We start from the raw sequence: 16,527 nt of genomic DNA on the forward strand, positions 1-16,527 counted from the left end.
CCTCCTCCTCCATCTCCAACTCATCCTGCAATGAGCCTCTTGGTCCCACCCGATAGAAGCGAGACTGGGGGGACCAAGAGACTCCCCAAAAAGGCATATTCGGAGTGATACCCCTGTTCGTGAGAACTATCTTGACTAGCAATGGGGGGTCCAGGGATTCTGTAGTCTCTCCCACAAGGAGTTCGAGATCTCCTCCTCAATCTCTTGCATCCTGATACCTACTCCTCGAGGTAGGAGAGGGCCTGTCTGTGCGCTTCTGTCTCTCTATGAAGTCGTCTCCATATCCGAAAGGATCTGGATGGTCCCTTATCCCACTATGACCATCCAATATGAGTCTGCTGCCCCAGCATGTGCCCCTCTAGGTTTTTGACATCTGGGTGCCATATGAGAGGCTACCTCTCAAACTCCTCTTTGCAAGACGGCCTAGCCCGTATTAGTCCTCCTGTCAATCTCCACCACACTCTATAGAGACTCTACATCAACGGATAGCCCTTTTGTCTCAGCGGAGCCTCGGAAAAGATCCACTTGTAGGACTGTTGCCACATTGTCCCCCAGTGCCAGGCAGTGTGAGGTGTGTTCCCCTTGGAGTAGGAGCTTCCAGGGTTCCATACCCAGGGTAAGGCCTCTCACAACCAGCTTGCCCAAGAGGGCTCTGCTCTGCATCTCTGGGCTAATAATGCCAAGTCCCCCCCTGCGTCTGTGGCAAGATCATTGTTTGCCAAGCCACCCTGGCTCTAGTGTTGTGCGTGCCATCCGATCTTGACTGGAGGAAGTTCCATACTAAGTGTCGTAGCTGCCCCATGTAGCCCCGATGAAAACACTAACCAAGTTCACCACGAGTGCACGTCTCGCAAGCGAGAGTTTGGTAGAGCTCCATTATAAGAGCCCCCGTCTAACATGCTCTAGGACCGGGTTGAACTGCTGCTTTGCCGAAATGTTAATGCCTACCTGGTAGCCTAGGTAACGCGCTGTCTCCCGTCTTGGGATCCAATGAAAGCCAAAATCAGCTCTCCAATCTTGAACCTCCTGGGTGTCCTTTACACGTGAAGAAACCAACGGGTTTGGTCAAATTTATGCGAGCTCTGGAAGCCTTGAAATAAATGGCTAAGGCTCCTCTGACCCTCTCTAGGTTGGCCATAGAGCCATTCACATAGAGCGCTGCGTCATCTATGAACTCGGAGCAAGGAGCTCCCCCTCTTACCTGATCAAAAGCCGCATCCCTATAATGCCAAGTGTCTGGGAGCGCAAGAAGTAACCTAAGGCCTCTGCCACGAAAAGGAAAAGATAAGGGGCTAGCAGGAAACCCTGCCTCACTAAGCGGGAGAGAGGGAAGGCCTCACCTATGTGACCCCAAATAATCATCTGGTTGGAGCTACTCGCATAGAGAGCTGACACCCCTTTGATCCATCTCTCTGAGAAACTGAACCTCTGCATGGTCCCCTCCAAGAAGGACCACTCCACCCTATCATATGCCTTCTCGAAATCGAGAAGAAGAATGGCGAGCAGTTGCGCCTCCTCCCTTGCCGAGTCCACTGCCTCTCAGAAAGTGAAGATGTTATCTAGGATGCTATGCTCCTAGACAAAACCGGTCTGAGTCTCATGAATGATATCTAGGAGGTGGGGTCTCATACGTAGACTCAAGACCTTAGCCAAGATCTTGTAAGTGGTGTCCAAAAGGAAAATCGGCCTCCACTGCCAAATGTCTGATCTGTTGCCCCCTTCGGGATCAGGCATATCTTGCCTCTACTCAAGGAGTGTGGGAGTGATCCTCAGTTGAAGATCTCCTGGCACACCAATCTGAAAGGGGTGGAGATATGCTCTGAGAAGCATCAAAAAAAGGTCGGGGTTAGGCCATCCTCGCCAAGGCACTTCTAGGTTGGAAGTGCTTGAAGGGGCTCCCACAACTCCTCATCTATGGAAGGAGCCTCTAACCATCTGTTAAGGCCCTGCGAAACTACTGAGGGGACTTGCTCCCAAACTGCCTGTCTAGCCAGAATGGTGGTGGGCAATACCTACTTTGACTTAAAAAGATGGCTGTAGTCAACTCAAGGATCTCTTATGGGTCCTTGCACATGTGTCCCTATGGGTCTCAAAGCCGTTGAAGCTGGTCTCCTGCGGATCGTGGTCCGGTGGCCTGAAAGAACTGTCTTGTCATCCTATCTCCTTGCTAAATCCACCTAGCCTGGGAAGAATGGTATTAGAACTCTGCTCTGTGAACATCTAAATCCTACATGCCCACTCTAGGCAATCTCTAAGCCATTGGGATCTCGAATCCTGCTCCCTGAGAGTCTCGATAGATGCAAGGTCTCCGTGAAGGGATCTCTCCCGCTCCTGAACAGCCACTCTTTGTCTGAGGGCCTGAATCTGGAGCTCGTAACTACTACGTTGGCTCTTGGGTTGTCTCCAGAGATCTACTATCAACTGCTAAACATCTGCCTCCTAGAAGAGAACATCTCAAACCACTTTTTGGGGGAGTGGCTGCTCTAAGTGCAGAATTGCTAGAGAATGGTCCAACATCGTGGTGCCTACTAAAATGCCAGTGGAGCCACCACGAAGTAGAGCCCAATCCCCAATATAGAATCTATCCAGACACTCTAGTAGTCCATCTTGCCTCTGCTGGCCGAAGGAGAAACGCAGGCTACTTGGGGTCTTAGTAAAATGCCAATGAAGCCACCACGGAGTAGAGCCAAATCCCCAATATAGAATCTATCCAGATGCTCTAGTAGTCCATCTTGCCTCCGCTAGCCAAAGGAGAAATGCAGGCTGCTCGGGGTCCTGGAAAACTCATGCTCTCTCCAAGGGTACTTGCCACAGATTGCAAAAATGAAATGCTCCCAAGTACTCCTCTCCCTGCTGGCATCTGTAAAAGAGGCTCCTCCCTGCTTATCCTCCAAGAACTCAAGATTATTGAAGTCCCATCCAACAATGCATGAGTCCACCTCTGGGAGACGATTCGTGCGCTGTCACCAGAAAGCCGCGCGGTGCTGTGAGCAAGTGGGTACACACTCAAGGCACCAATCTGAGCTTCTCCCACCTGAAGGCCCATCCACACTCCGTGGCCTGGAATGAGCTCGCCCTGCGCAAATATGTCTGGGGCTATTGCCAAGGATACTGAGATGTAGACCCCTCAACTCTTGCCAACTGCTGGGGACCAAAGCTCTGGGCCCCTCCTAGGGAGAAGACGGTGATGGCGTGTGATGTCTGCTGTGGAAAACATGTACTCATGAATCAAGAGAAAGTCAACTGGTCCACCTACTAGAGCCCGCTGCAGTTCCTAATGGAGAATCAGGTACTGCGGCTGACTGCATGGACGATCATGAAGGCCATGCACATTCCAACTCACCACAATCAAACTCATTGGGAAGGGGTGGCATTAAACAAGGCTCGCCTGTGCGTGGGATCCTACTCTAAGAAACCTGACTTCAAAAATTTTGCCAGAGGTTGGAGGGAGAGTAATTTGTGTTCGTGCGCCGACGGACTAGAGTCGCCACTGGCTCTATCCCTACCCTGCGTGCCAGTACTGCATGAAGGAGACATCTACATCGAAGAGGTCAGTGCACTATTGAAGGGTCTAGTCGTGAGGCTGTGACAGAACCATCTCCGATGGCAGATCACTGCTACAGCCAGGCTTGCTTTGGTGGAGAGAAGCTAAGATGGAAGTGCGCATAACCTCCATGAGTGAGCCAGAGGTCCATGCCTAGTGGTCTCATCCACTCATCCATCATCTGGTATATCTAGTGCTCCATCATTGCGTCGAAGAGCTCTTGTGTCCACTTCTATACCCTTGTGGAGGCAAAATGGAGGATCCGAACCGGGTGGGTGCACGATCCTATTGCATTGATGCCCCCTTTACAGGGCTACATGACCAAAATGGTCAACTCCAAGGGCATGGGGTAAGAATCCAGAATCTCCAAATAGTTCCAAGGTCCCAATTGCCAAAACTCATGCGGCAACGGCCTCCTAGTATGCATGCAAAGGCGCATAGACTCATCATCGTGACCCCGCTCCCCAGAACTCTGGGAGGAAGAAGCTGAGTCCTGGTTGCCTAAAGCGTTGACTTGTTGCTGAGGAGAGGTCAACGGGGGAGCCTTTTCCTTGCCCTTGCTTGCAGAAGCGTGGTCAACTATTGAGCCTAGCGAGGTGCTCAAGGAAGAGGACCTCGGTGAGGCTGTAGCTAACTGAGGGGAAGGGGAGGGGGTTGGAGGGCAAGGGTGGGTAGTGAGGGTAATCACTGGGGAAGGAGCATGCTGAGGCAGCACATGAGGGGGAGCCACGGGTTGGGGCTATAAAGAGGAGACTGGTGGGTCCATGGGAGGGGGAGAAGAAGGTTGTGTGGAGTCTGCTACTATCCCCTGGGAAGGGTGCTGCGGTGGAGGCACCTGCATCCTCTGAGGCTCCTCCTCCAAGCTCGAAGGGGGGTGGCCCAAAGAGGCTGTGAGCATTGGTACTCTGGGAGTCTCTAGCACCGGCTCTGGCTACGGTGGGGGGGTCTGTGGTGGATGAGAAGTCTCACCTCCAGAGGGGCCTCAGGATCGATGCCTTCCTCTCTGGGGATCACATGATACCTGTGGGCCTCTAATCGGATCTCACTATGACTGTGTAGCTGTCTGTGCTTGCCTCTTACGGTTGGCAAGATGTGGTTGATTCTTTTTGGCCCACTTGTTGCTCTTCTTTTTTCCCACCTTAGTCCATCTACCCTCCGAAGGCTCTACCCAGGGGGTTTTGTGGCTCTAGTTGTTGTCTCTGAGACTCCTACTGCGTCCGCCTAGGTGGCCTCCGAGTCCCCTCTCCTCTCATGTTGCTATGTTGTCCCTGTGTCTCATGGGGGGAAGTATGAGTCCTGTGCTGGCCTCATGTACAATCTCGAGCTAGGTGCCCCATCTGTCTACACCTCAAACACTGGCCTAGTAAGCCTGAAACCTCCAGACGACGCTGATGAAGAGTACCCCCCTCCAAAGTCTCCAAGAGAATCACATCTGGGAGGGTATCCAGGCTCTCTACCACGAGTTTGAGTCGAGAAACCCATCATCTGTCACCACTACCACCTCTGACTTTGCTGGGTACTCCAAAATTGTGCCTCGGGAGTTTCGAGAAGTGGAGCGTCACTCAGAGGTGAGGAACATGGTGAGTTGAGTCCATGTCCTCCACTATGAATCCATGATACCAAGGGATGAGGTAAACCAAATGGGGTCCCACGAGAATAGGGCTATGTTCCATGAGAGTCAGAGCGGTATCCGAGGAGCCTAGCTGGAGGAGGAAAACATCGCATCCATAGATAGTGACCTCCTGAATGTGATCACTGTCTAGTGCCAAGATGGCTTGGATCCAGTACCGAATCTGCCTCAAGGGAGTGAGGCCTACTATCCTACCTATGACAACCCTATCTTGTAAGAGATTCAATGCCTATTGTACCTGTTGCTTATCCGCTGGTGACAAAATAACTTTGACAGCTGGGGGAGTCGAGGGTGCTGCCATAGAGCCCCCTGGCCAGACTAAAGATCAACATCAATGTCCCCGTCACTAGCAATAAGTAGTAAACCACACCAACCGCAAAAAGAGGAGGAAAGGAAGAAAGAAGCAGAAGTGCCCGCGAGGAGAAAGCCCCAATGAAATGAGGTGGCCCAGCCCTGAAAAGCCCCGGAGTTCTTCCACAGGCAGGCTCTCAAATTCCACAAGTGAGCTTCCCCATGAAGAAGAACTAGCCCCATAGAGCTTAAACTTTCCACTACTCGGGAGAAGCTTCTAATGTACTTCTTGAGGGAGCTGGTCAAGTAATGAATGTACACTGCCAATCCCTAGCGTCAAAACTCTCTGTTGGGTGAAGAAGATTGCAATCGAAGAGCACCAAAGGGAGAACTAGTTGACCTAGAAGGGTTGTGGGTTTTTCTACGTGTTGATGAGTTGTACCAGAGCTGAGTGGCGAGGTTAATGTACATGTCACACGAGGTGCCCTGTAGAGGTAGCGCCAAGCAGTAGCAAAGCTACATGAGATAGTAGTCGAGCTGCTACTAGTGCCTAGAAATGATGTATGGGCAGCAACGAGCTACTGGTGAGGCTCAAGGGAGGGTGTGAGAGCTACAACGGGCAGCTGGCGAAGACCCCTAGTGGGGATGTGCCCCAAGTTGGAACAGTATGGCGCCACAACCTGTACGATGGCTGTGGCAGTAGCGGTGCAAAGGGAGGGGCCGCAGGATTAGTGCTCCGCTATCCTGTAATCCACGATGGGCAGCACGCTAATACGATGCCGAAGAAGGGGGGGCACGAGGGAGAGAGGGGGGGTGCGGGACATGAGCTCGTAGGTAGAGGCACCAACTGACCCTGTTCTCCTCCTTGAGTTTCTTTATCATCCACTCCTTGCATCTTCTTGCTTCCAAAATTCCATCATGACATCCTCATATTTGGTCAAGAGGAGGGAGTGCAGGTGGCTCAAGGCTGCCTTCTTGCACTATGCCCCTACTAGTCAAAGAACTGCTCCATCAACTTCGAAGCATAAGCTTAATGTTCATTGCCCATGTGGCAGTCTCTCTAACTCCCCCTACTTTTGCACATGTAGCATTGTCTACACCAATCATCCTTTAGGTATCAAGCCTCGTTGTTGTCCTCATTTGGGGGCTCATAGGTGGGGCATTGACCCTAGACTTCTAACACCCCCTCTCAATGGCACATCATGGTCCGATACCCACACATTTGAAGAATAGAGAGGTACTTGCTGTGTTCTTTACTTGATGTACATTTGTGTTGACCATGCATTAGCTAGGCCTCTCTACTCACTAACATCTACATTTTCTCAACAAGTATATTTAGGTATATTGGGTTGGTTTCTTCAGTTTTGGTAAAGGAACACTTTGATGTTCATTATTAGAAGGCTACTAGGCCAAGTGACCGATAAAATGGCTTTAAATGCACACTCAAGGTTACCTAGATGACAAATGTTGTGTACCTATTGTGTTTTTTACTCATTGTATATTTACCATGGATTAGCTAGGTATCTTTACTATGACTAATATGCATGCTTGTTAATAAAGTGACATCTTGAGGTATACTGGGCGAGTTTCTTCAATTTTGGTGAAGGAATAGTTCTTGTTCGTAATTAGAAGGGTACTAGCAAACCATGTGGTGGACTTATGACACCCATTCAAGTTTGGGCGGTGGACGTTTTTGCCACATGAACTCAACTTCAAAAAGAAGAAGAAGAAGGTTGTGTTGAAATTGAAAGTGCCAACAAAGTTTAAAGCGGTGTATGTGCCGTGATGAGTTGAAGTCCTAAGGGCAGCTGAGGGCTTTAACTTGGTGTTTACAGACTCGAGCCGCCCATGCCGGTGCATCCGAGGTCTAGTGTGAAGGGTCCTGCAGATTCTGCTGATCCTCGTCGTCAGCTTATAGATAGGCTATCGATAGTCGTTGCGGTGAATTCATTCGAAAATCGCTTCCATCGCTTGGCTTTGCCATCACAGATTTCTAGCCTCCAATCGACCTGCCCTACTTCAGAACTTTGAATTGCAAACCATTTCGCACCCTTTCATCACCCTCATCATCTTCTTCGCGCTCGTCCCTGTCACCATGCCATTCCTGCACCAAGTTGGTCGTGCAGCAGCACGATGGATTCCTCCCTCTTACTCGCGTAGCCGACCGCTCTCCACCGCAGCCGGGGCCGTTAAGCGGATGAACCTTGTCTCTGCTATCAACAATGCACTGCAAATTGCTCTCGAATCTGATCCTCGGTTGGTTAACATAATTGTATTTCCAAAGGACTCTCTCTCTCTCTCTCTCCTCCTCCCCCGTCCCCCCTCTCTCTCTCTCTCTCACTGCTCTTTCATTTGTTTTCCAAAAATATAATTTCTAAGATTGGATATATTGTATCTTACAAAGATATATGATTCTTACTGCTGAGACGTGTGTCAAAGCTAAGAATTAAGCTTTCTGATAGGTTTAACAATCCGTTTGATTCAGTTCGTATATTTTTGGGGAGGATGTGCGCTTTGGTGGTGTCTTCCGTTGCACCACGGGACTTGCTGATACATTTGGAAAACATCGAGTATTCAACACTCCTTTGTGTGAACAGGTAAGAGGTGTTCTAACTTCACTATATAACAAGGTGATATGAGAAATTGGCTGGAAGCTATTACCGTTAAAAATTCAGGGTGACAAGGCAGCTTTTGCCAAACAACTCAGCGTATATCAATTAATATTTCAGAAAGTCAAAACTTAAAATAGCTGTGCAGCAATCAATGTCATTCAGCGGTACAATTAATAAATTGAATTTCATCTTAGTCTTATGTTGAATATATGTGCAAAAGAGAAGAGACCCTACATAGACGTAAATATGAAGTGTACTCCTTCGTAAGGTGAACACTCCTAATGCCTCATGCTATGATTCTGAGCTCTAACCTAGCTCTAACCTGACGCAACGATTCCTCGCTAAGGTTGATCTGAGTTTAAATGCCATTCTTCAACCACGTTGCCATTCTTGTTTATAAGGATCAACAGAATGCAAATCAAAGCAATAATAGGAAGTTCGACGATTGATTATACATGCTCCTTTTTCCAACTATGTTCCCATTCTTGTTTACAAGGATACACAGAAGTGCAAATTAAAGCATTAGTCGTAAGGTTGACCTTGGAGAATACACACCCTTATTCAACTGCATTTCCACTTGTGGTAATACGATTCCAACACAAGTGTAAATCAAAGTCTTGGCCCATAATTTTCTTGGCCTTTTCAAGCAAAGTTTTGGAGGTGAATTTTAGCTCTTGCAAGTGCTAGCATCTCCCGCATCTGAACCACAAAATTCGCAGCACCAGGCACTTTCTGAGGTATAACAACTATAGTTGGATTCGCTGGTCTATAACCATAGTTCAGCTCAAACGGAAACAACACCTTCGATTAGTGAGTCGCCTGTATGCAAAAATTTCTTTAAACGAGAAACATGAAACACTGGGTGCACCTTACAACCCTGTGGCAATTCTAATTTATAGGCTACCTTGCCTATTCTTTTTAGAATTAACCATGGCCCACAATATCGAGGTGATAACTTAGCACACTCTCATGCAGTCAAAGAGAGTGCGAAGGAACTCTGAGAAAAACTTTTTCTCCTTCCTTAAATTCTCTAGCGGATCGTTTTTCATCCGCATACGCCTTAGCTCTATCCATAGTTTGGTAGGATTTTAGCTCTCGCAAGTGCTAGCATCTCCCGCATCTGAACCACAAAATTCGCAGCACTAGGCACTTTCTGAGGTATTCCAACTATAGTTGGATTCGCTGGTCTATAACCATAGTTCAGCTCAAACGGACTGAACCCTGTAGAGGAATGTTTTCTATCATTGTAGGCAAATTCTAACAATGGCAACCACTTGTTCCATGTATGTTGCCTCAATGACACATATGCTCTAAGCATATCCTCTAAAATTTGGTTGATTCTTTCCGTCTGACCATCCGTTTCTGGATGATCTCCACTACTCATTCCCAACTCAGTCCTTAGCGTCTCAAACTCCGTAGTCCAAAAATGACGGGTAAATTTGACATCTCTGTCTGACACTATGGATTTGGGTAATCAATGCAAACGAAATATATGTCTAATAAACAAATCCGCCACTTGCGGGGCACTAACAGACTCTCTAGTTGGAATGAAGTGAGCCATCTTGGTAAGACGATCAACCACCATAAGGATAGAATCATATCCACCTTGTGTCGTAGGCAGACCTACAATAAAGTCCATGGAAATGCTCTCCCACCTACCTAGTGGTATCTCCAAGGGCTGTAAAAGTCCGGGTGGCTTCACTCGTTCTGCCTTACTTACTTGACACGAAAAACAACGTGTCACATATTCATGAATATGCTTTTTCATCTTTGGCCAAAAGAAATCTCGCTTCACGAGATCATATGTCTTCTCGACTCCTGGATGTCCCGCACATGAGCTATCATGGCATTGTTGAATGACTCTCTGCGTGAGATCATTCTGATTAGGTACTACTACCTTGCCATTTCTTTTCAGCATACCATCCCTTATGGCATATCTTGCATAAGTTTGGCCTTTTCTAGATGCTAGGTTATCCTTTTCCCCGGGTTTGAATACATGAGCCTTAGGCCAAAGGCTCTAGACGAACTCGTCTACCTTTTGAGTTTCTCTAATCTCGGTCATTAGAGCACTCTCTAATACCGTGAAACTCATATTATGCATAATGCGTGACAACACATCAGCAACTTTATTATCCTTCCCTCTTCGGTACCGAATTGTCAAGTTAAACTCCCGCATGAGTTCTGCCCACCTAGCTTGGCGGCCTCTCAAGTCAGGTTGTTTACAAAAATGTTTCAGAGTATCATGATAAACATCAACATAAAACTCTGATCCATACAAGTAATGTCTCCATGTTTTCAGAACATGGACAACAGCATACAACTCTAATTCATGAGTTGGTCCATTTCGTTGAGAGGGAGAAAGCTTCTTGCTTTCAAAGGCTATTGGCCTTCCCTCTTGGAGGAGAACTGCTCCTACTGCAATGCCACTTGCATTGGTTTCAAGGAAAAACGGTTTCTGGGGATCAACTATTTTTAACACCGGTCCTGAGACCACAGCTTGTTTCACGGCGTTAAAACTTTCATGTTGATTCTGTCCCCATATAAAAGGTACTTTATCTAAGGTCAGATCAGTCAATGGCGATACTATTTCGGAATATCCTTTGATATGCCTTCGATAAAATTGGACAAATCCCAAGAATGATCGCAAAGCAGTCAAACTCTGAGGGATTGGCCAAGTCAGTATCGCAGCCACTTTCTTTGGATCCATTTCTACCCCCTCAGGAGTAATTATGAATCCTAAATATTCAAGTCTTACCATACACAGTATGGTTTTCTTTTTATTTACATAAAGACTGGCTTTCCTCAAAGTATTGAACACTATTCTTAAGTATTCGTGATGCTCAGTAATGCTTTTACTGAATACCATAATATCGTCAATAAAGTGTACTACAAACTTTTCGATATACGGACGTAGTAAATCGTTCATAAGCATGACGAATGTAGCTGGAGCATTGGTAAGTCCAAAGGGCATTACCAAAAACTCATAATGTCTAAACCTGCTTCTAAAAGCGGTTTTATGCACATCCTCGGCTCTAATACGGATCTGATGGTAGCCACATTTAAGATCTATCTTACTGAAAATTACGGCCCCATGTAATGCATCTAGCAAATCATCGATCCGAGCCATCGGATACCTGTGCTTAATAGTGATATTATTCAATGCTGTGTAATCTATACAGAGGCGAAAAGTATCATCCTTGGTTGAATCTGCCCCAACTTAAGGTATTCTTCGAGTTGTCTTTGTACCTCCGCTTCTTCGGTAAAAATCAACCATAGGTAGGTCTATTTACAGATTCTGCCCCTGGGATTAGTTCAATCTTATGCTGAACATTCCGCTCCAGAGGTAACCCATAAGGTAGCTCGTCCCTAAAACAATCAGAGAACTCCTCTACTATTTGATCAGCTAGCTTGGCCATCTCTCCATTTTGGGCAACATGAGTGCTAGCCGAAGAATCATCAATCGGCTCTACCGATGCTATACAAAGAAACAAAAACTCTTCTTGAGCTTTTCGAATTTCCATTACGGAAACCAACGGTCCTTGAGGTATATCCTTTTCACCTCGTAAGACATACAACACATCATTCATCTTGAATTGATAAATGTGCTTTTTCCAATCTATGGCTGGATTCTTTCTAGAATGCCAAGCCTTACCCAGGGCTATGTCTGCATGAGCAAGCTTAGTCATTTCAAAATCAAGCTTCTCAGCATAGTCCTGAATTCGAAGCTCCAATTGGGTAACCCTTTGGTCCCATACTTCAGTTGAACTTCCATCTGCCATCTTGACTGTATATGCATAGTCAGATGGGCTAGTCTTTAGTTTCAGCCTCTTTACAAGCTTGGAGTTAATTACATTGTGCGTTGACGCTGAGTCAAACAACACAATGACATCATGATTAGCTACTTGCCCTTTCATCTTAATTAACTCCGTATCATTAAAGGCTGTATACCCTGTTGCTACGGGCTTTGACAGGATATTATCAGGTGCACTAGTTACTAACTTAGCAACAGACACACATAATAAAAAAGGTACTGACCTTTGAGAAGATCCTGCTAGCTGAATTTGCATCTGTTCTGCTCTGGGACTTTCCTCCATTTCCACGTCGCATTTTGAGACCACCATCTCAGCCATCCGACGATCTTTGTTTTGTGGACAATCTTTCCACTGATGAGGCTGAAGGCAATCAAAACACAAGCCTTCTCTCCTCGCTTTTTCCCTTTGCTCTGGGTTCAAAGAAGACTTCGACCAAGCCCGGGCTGCCATTGGTGTTACTTTTCTTTTCATTCCAGTGGTGGTACTTGATTTAGGATTCTAAATTGGTTTCGCCTACTTGGCTTGACCACTAGGTTGTGAGGCACTCCTTTTGCTAATCCACCACTTCTTAAACCCAGTTTTCTTCGGGTACCCATACTGAGTCCCAACCTGCACAAACCCACTTGGTCTGTTCCCTTTTGCATCCTCATAGTTCCAGAGATCAACCAGGCGCAACTGAAGCAAAAAATCAGACCATGCATGTGTTTCAGAAGCCAACATATGAGTGTGGCTTGAGGTGTTGTCACCCGATTGAGGCACCCGATTGAGGGGCATTATTAAAGTCACCACAAATGAAGGCATGTTGTCGCCATGGATAAGTATGCATGGCAGCCCATATCAAAGCTCTATCACGAGAAGACTGGGGGGCATAAACCGATGCAAATTCAAAAATTTCCCCTTGAACAAGGCATTGAACAATAATCCATCTACCATGGCGATCATTGAGAGCCACAACAGGTTGAAGGTCGTGCTTTACCAAAAAAGCCACACCAGAAAAGGAGTGCTCTCCAGCATAGAAAATATCATAACCAGCATTCACCCCTCTCTTGGGATATCATTGAAACCATTTGCCCCTAGGCACATTTAGTGCATTTAGGTCCCTTTAGCCTTAGACCCGCCTAGTCTAGTGCCATATCACCCTCACCTAGGACCTTGACCTTGATTCCTTTTTTGATCATTTACATGAAGCCCAAAGAAATATAATACAAACATTGATCCTTTAAAGGAAAATGTCGACTGATCCTTCCGAGGTCATGTTACCTCGACTTGAGCGTACCAGGACCCCTCATGATTGCAAAATTGCCCCTGAAATACCTAGGTTGAGGTGCTTTCCCTGTTGCATGCTTTAAAACACAGAGAGTAAAAGTTATCAGCATGGTGGATTTCTGTGAAGGCTTTGAATTTACACTAAAGGAAGTCTCTATCAGAAGCTCTATTTCTTTGTTAACAGTTGTAATGGGGTTTCAAAGCATGAATTTCTCCTGATATATAAGTGAAGTAGTACGTCCTATACTTACTGGGTTTATTTTCCAGGGAATTGTGGGCTTTGGCATCGGCTTAGCTGCAATGGTAAAGTCCTTGCTACTAAATTATTTACTGTTTGGTCTGCATTCAATGTTCAGGTGTTCAACTGGTTGATGCTGCACTTTTCCTTCTACTGTTTGGTCTGCACTCAATGTTAGAGATTAGTTGATGGCTTCTATCTCCATGTGTAGTCTTTCCCCTCCCTTATTGCATTCACAAGCATTCTTTTGAATTTTTTCTGATGAACATAAATTTCCTGATCTCTTGAATTACACATTTTGTGATTCCTGTGTTTTTCTTTCATTTCAGGGGAACAGAGCAATAGCAGAGATACAGTTTGCAGATTATATTTATCCAGCATTCGACCAGGTTTGCAACTTTATATATTTGTAAACTTTTGCGTATAAGCTTGCCACGGTGTGCATTGGTATTTCTTCAAACTTCTATCTGGTTTCGGGTTATAGTATTACACCACAAGGAAATTTCGTGAGCATGTAATGCTGAGTAATACTGTTTTTAGATGAATATGTGTTCTTATTGCAGTTTTACACAGATTGTAAATGAGGCAGCAAAATACCGTTACAGAAGTGGAAACCAATTCAACTGTGGAGGTAGGCTAGAGTGAAGGACCGGAGTATTTATGGTAGACTGAGCTGATGTCTCGAAGATGTTTGTTTCATTGAAGTAACTTCTACTCTACTTCTTTGTATAGGACTCACAATCCGAACACCCTATGGTGCTGTTGGGCATGGTGGCCACTACCATTCGCAATCACCAGAAGCATTTTTTTGCCATGTTCCAGGCATGAAGGTTGTGTCTTGAATCTCCTAAGAAAACATTAGCTTTTTGCTTCTGCATGAATTTGTGGCAATAATCTGAGATGAAGCTGATCATATCGAATTACTTGAGCAGACAGGCATCAAGGTTGTGTCTTGAATCTTCTAAGAAAACATTAGTTTTTTGCTTCTTTATGGTTATGAATTTGTGGCAACAATCTGCGATCGAGTTGATCATATTGAACAATTAGACTCATTGACAAAGATGCTATTCTTTTTACTCGAGCAGACATTCAGTCGATGATGGAAAAACATAGATTTGAAATTGTCTAGGCCTGATATAAGATGCTGAATATTTGATTCAGGTTGAGGATGATGTCGAATGAAGATACCTTTGTGTGATACAGCCCAGTTAGAGGACGATCAAAGACTTCATCCACCCCGGTGAGCCGGACCAGTGGCAGCAAGGGACACGACACAGTCGAGACCCAGAGAGCATGATATGACACAGTCGCCCTCGAGTTCATTCACATGAGGACCACAAATATCTCCTCTGTACTGTTCGACTTGGGGAGACACACAAGCGGAGTGACTGTGGCACTTGCTGGATGATGAGCTACCTCACGTAGTCCATTGAGGAGGAGAAAGGGGCCTAGATGGACTGATTCCGCTGAGCACCAGCAGCGCTCTATTACTGACTTCCTTCCTCGATGACACCAGCCCTCCTAGAGCCATTCTCGGCCAAGATCATCTCCTCTATGCTTAGCCGACCAATGGAATTGGTCCTACAAAGGTTCCATGACTTTGAGAATTAGATGATTGAGTGGCCCACTGATCGAGATTTCCCTCCTTCCTCCCTTTTTGGTGTTTTGGTTCTCAAAAAGACTGTCATTTCTGTACTCTTCGACAGAGACCGTGCTCTGTATTTCTCTATTGATATTCTCGTCTTAGCCAGCAACCTCAAGTGTGGATGCCCGCTTTAGTGGCCCCACCCCTTAGCTTTTATTGTTCTTGGTTTTCTTTAGTCTCATAGACCCTTGGTCTTTCAAAGACGTTTATAGACGTTCTTTCTTTCTCTCTTTCTTAATCTCCACTCTTCTCTTTCTCTAGTTGAGCAGCACCTTTCAACCATTTAAGGCCTTATTGGGGGACATTCAGGAGGAAGTACAAGCAATGGAAGGTATGGACAGAAATGATTTTGAGGATGGAAGAATTAATTCAGAGACTAGACAAACCGGTTGTCAAGCCAATTGCCCTATGAGATTGGACAAACGAGTGGCCAAAGCCATGTGCAATTGATACTTCCTATTTAAAAGCCAGACTTAATTCTGAATACTCTTCTGAAGTTGTCAAAGAAGGTAGGCCAGCAACCACCGTCAGTGGGCCTCATATTGCGCATCAGTCTTGAGCAACAGAGAAGGCCATGCAGCAGGCAGTCCAGCCTGCAGATCATCTACAGGGTGAAGAGCAGTACACTGCAGGGTCAGGGGAATCAAGGAACGGGAGCAAACAGTGCCTCACCATTGGCTTTCCACTGGAGCAGCAAGGAGGGCATCACTATACAACCCCTCTAGGAGAGCACGCAGGCTGATGAAGATTGAAAGAAGTCAGTAGGAGGTAGATGACAGTTTTAGGTGGTCAAGGGTCCATATCTAGGTAGAACCCTGTGCTAGATGGTGGCACATTGAACACATTCTTTTGTATCAGGTTTTGTCCATTTGCTTGGAACATTTTACGATACATGATCTACTGATCTACACTACTGTTGAACTGTTCAAAGACCTAAGTCTATATCCATCTCTCTATGCACTTGTGTACACATTAAGGAAATGAGTGGGATTTAAAATAGCATTGTGTGATTTCTGGGCATAGGTTTCTGCTGCGGGGAGTGTAGAGGAAACCTCCACCTCTGTTTTCTAACATGATATTAGAGCCCTGAAGGCTGAGGAAGACTCACAAGTGCTGGAAGCTCAAAGGTGAAAACCTTTGGAAGGAGATCTCCGTTCAAGCCTTTAGAAACCGACTTCTATGTCTGAAGGATAGGTACCTTTGCGAGGAGGTTGATCAAGATTCAGACAATGTACTCGGAAGCCCTTCATTTCCTCGTCATGGCAAGTGGACTGCCCATCTGAAGCTTTGGGGAATTGGGTATGCTTGATGGAAGTAACTATTTTCTTTGGAAAACTAAGAACCAGAGCCACCTAGTGGTTCAGATGATCTAGGAGATTATGAGGGGAGTGGGGCTAAGGCCGTAGGATATCAAAAACGCAGCTGGGGTAGTTGTGACTTTAGTGGATCCAAATGCAGTCAGAGAGTACTGCAATATGCAGAGGCCCTG

At 46.1% G+C, this 16,527-nt stretch overlaps 1 protein-coding gene across 1 annotated transcript in view; it reads left to right on the top strand.

Moving 5' to 3' along the window:
- Positions 1-7,392: 7,392 nt before the first annotated feature.
- Positions 7,393-16,527, top strand: part of LOC147900733 (2-oxoisovalerate dehydrogenase subunit beta 1, mitochondrial-like) — a 37,887-nt gene continuing 28,752 nt past the window's right edge. Inside the window, exons 1-6 of the mRNA XM_087375594.1 lie at positions 7,393-7,721; positions 7,951-8,062; positions 13,423-13,458; positions 13,723-13,782; positions 13,967-14,024; positions 14,126-14,223. Of these exons, the coding sequence (XP_087231720.1) occupies positions 7,561-7,721; positions 7,951-8,062; positions 13,423-13,458; positions 13,723-13,782; positions 13,967-14,024; positions 14,126-14,223 (525 nt within the window). The 5' untranslated portion in view covers positions 7,393-7,560. The remainder of the gene's footprint in view (positions 7,722-7,950; positions 8,063-13,422; positions 13,459-13,722; positions 13,783-13,966; positions 14,025-14,125; positions 14,224-16,527) is intronic.

The sequence above is a fragment of the Dipteris shenzhenensis genome, chromosome 6, assembly GCF_047967505.1.
Source record: "Dipteris shenzhenensis isolate YYH24624 ecotype China chromosome 6, Dip_SZ_1.0, whole genome shotgun sequence".
Lineage (NCBI taxonomy): Eukaryota > Viridiplantae > Streptophyta > Polypodiopsida > Gleicheniales > Dipteridaceae > Dipteris > Dipteris shenzhenensis.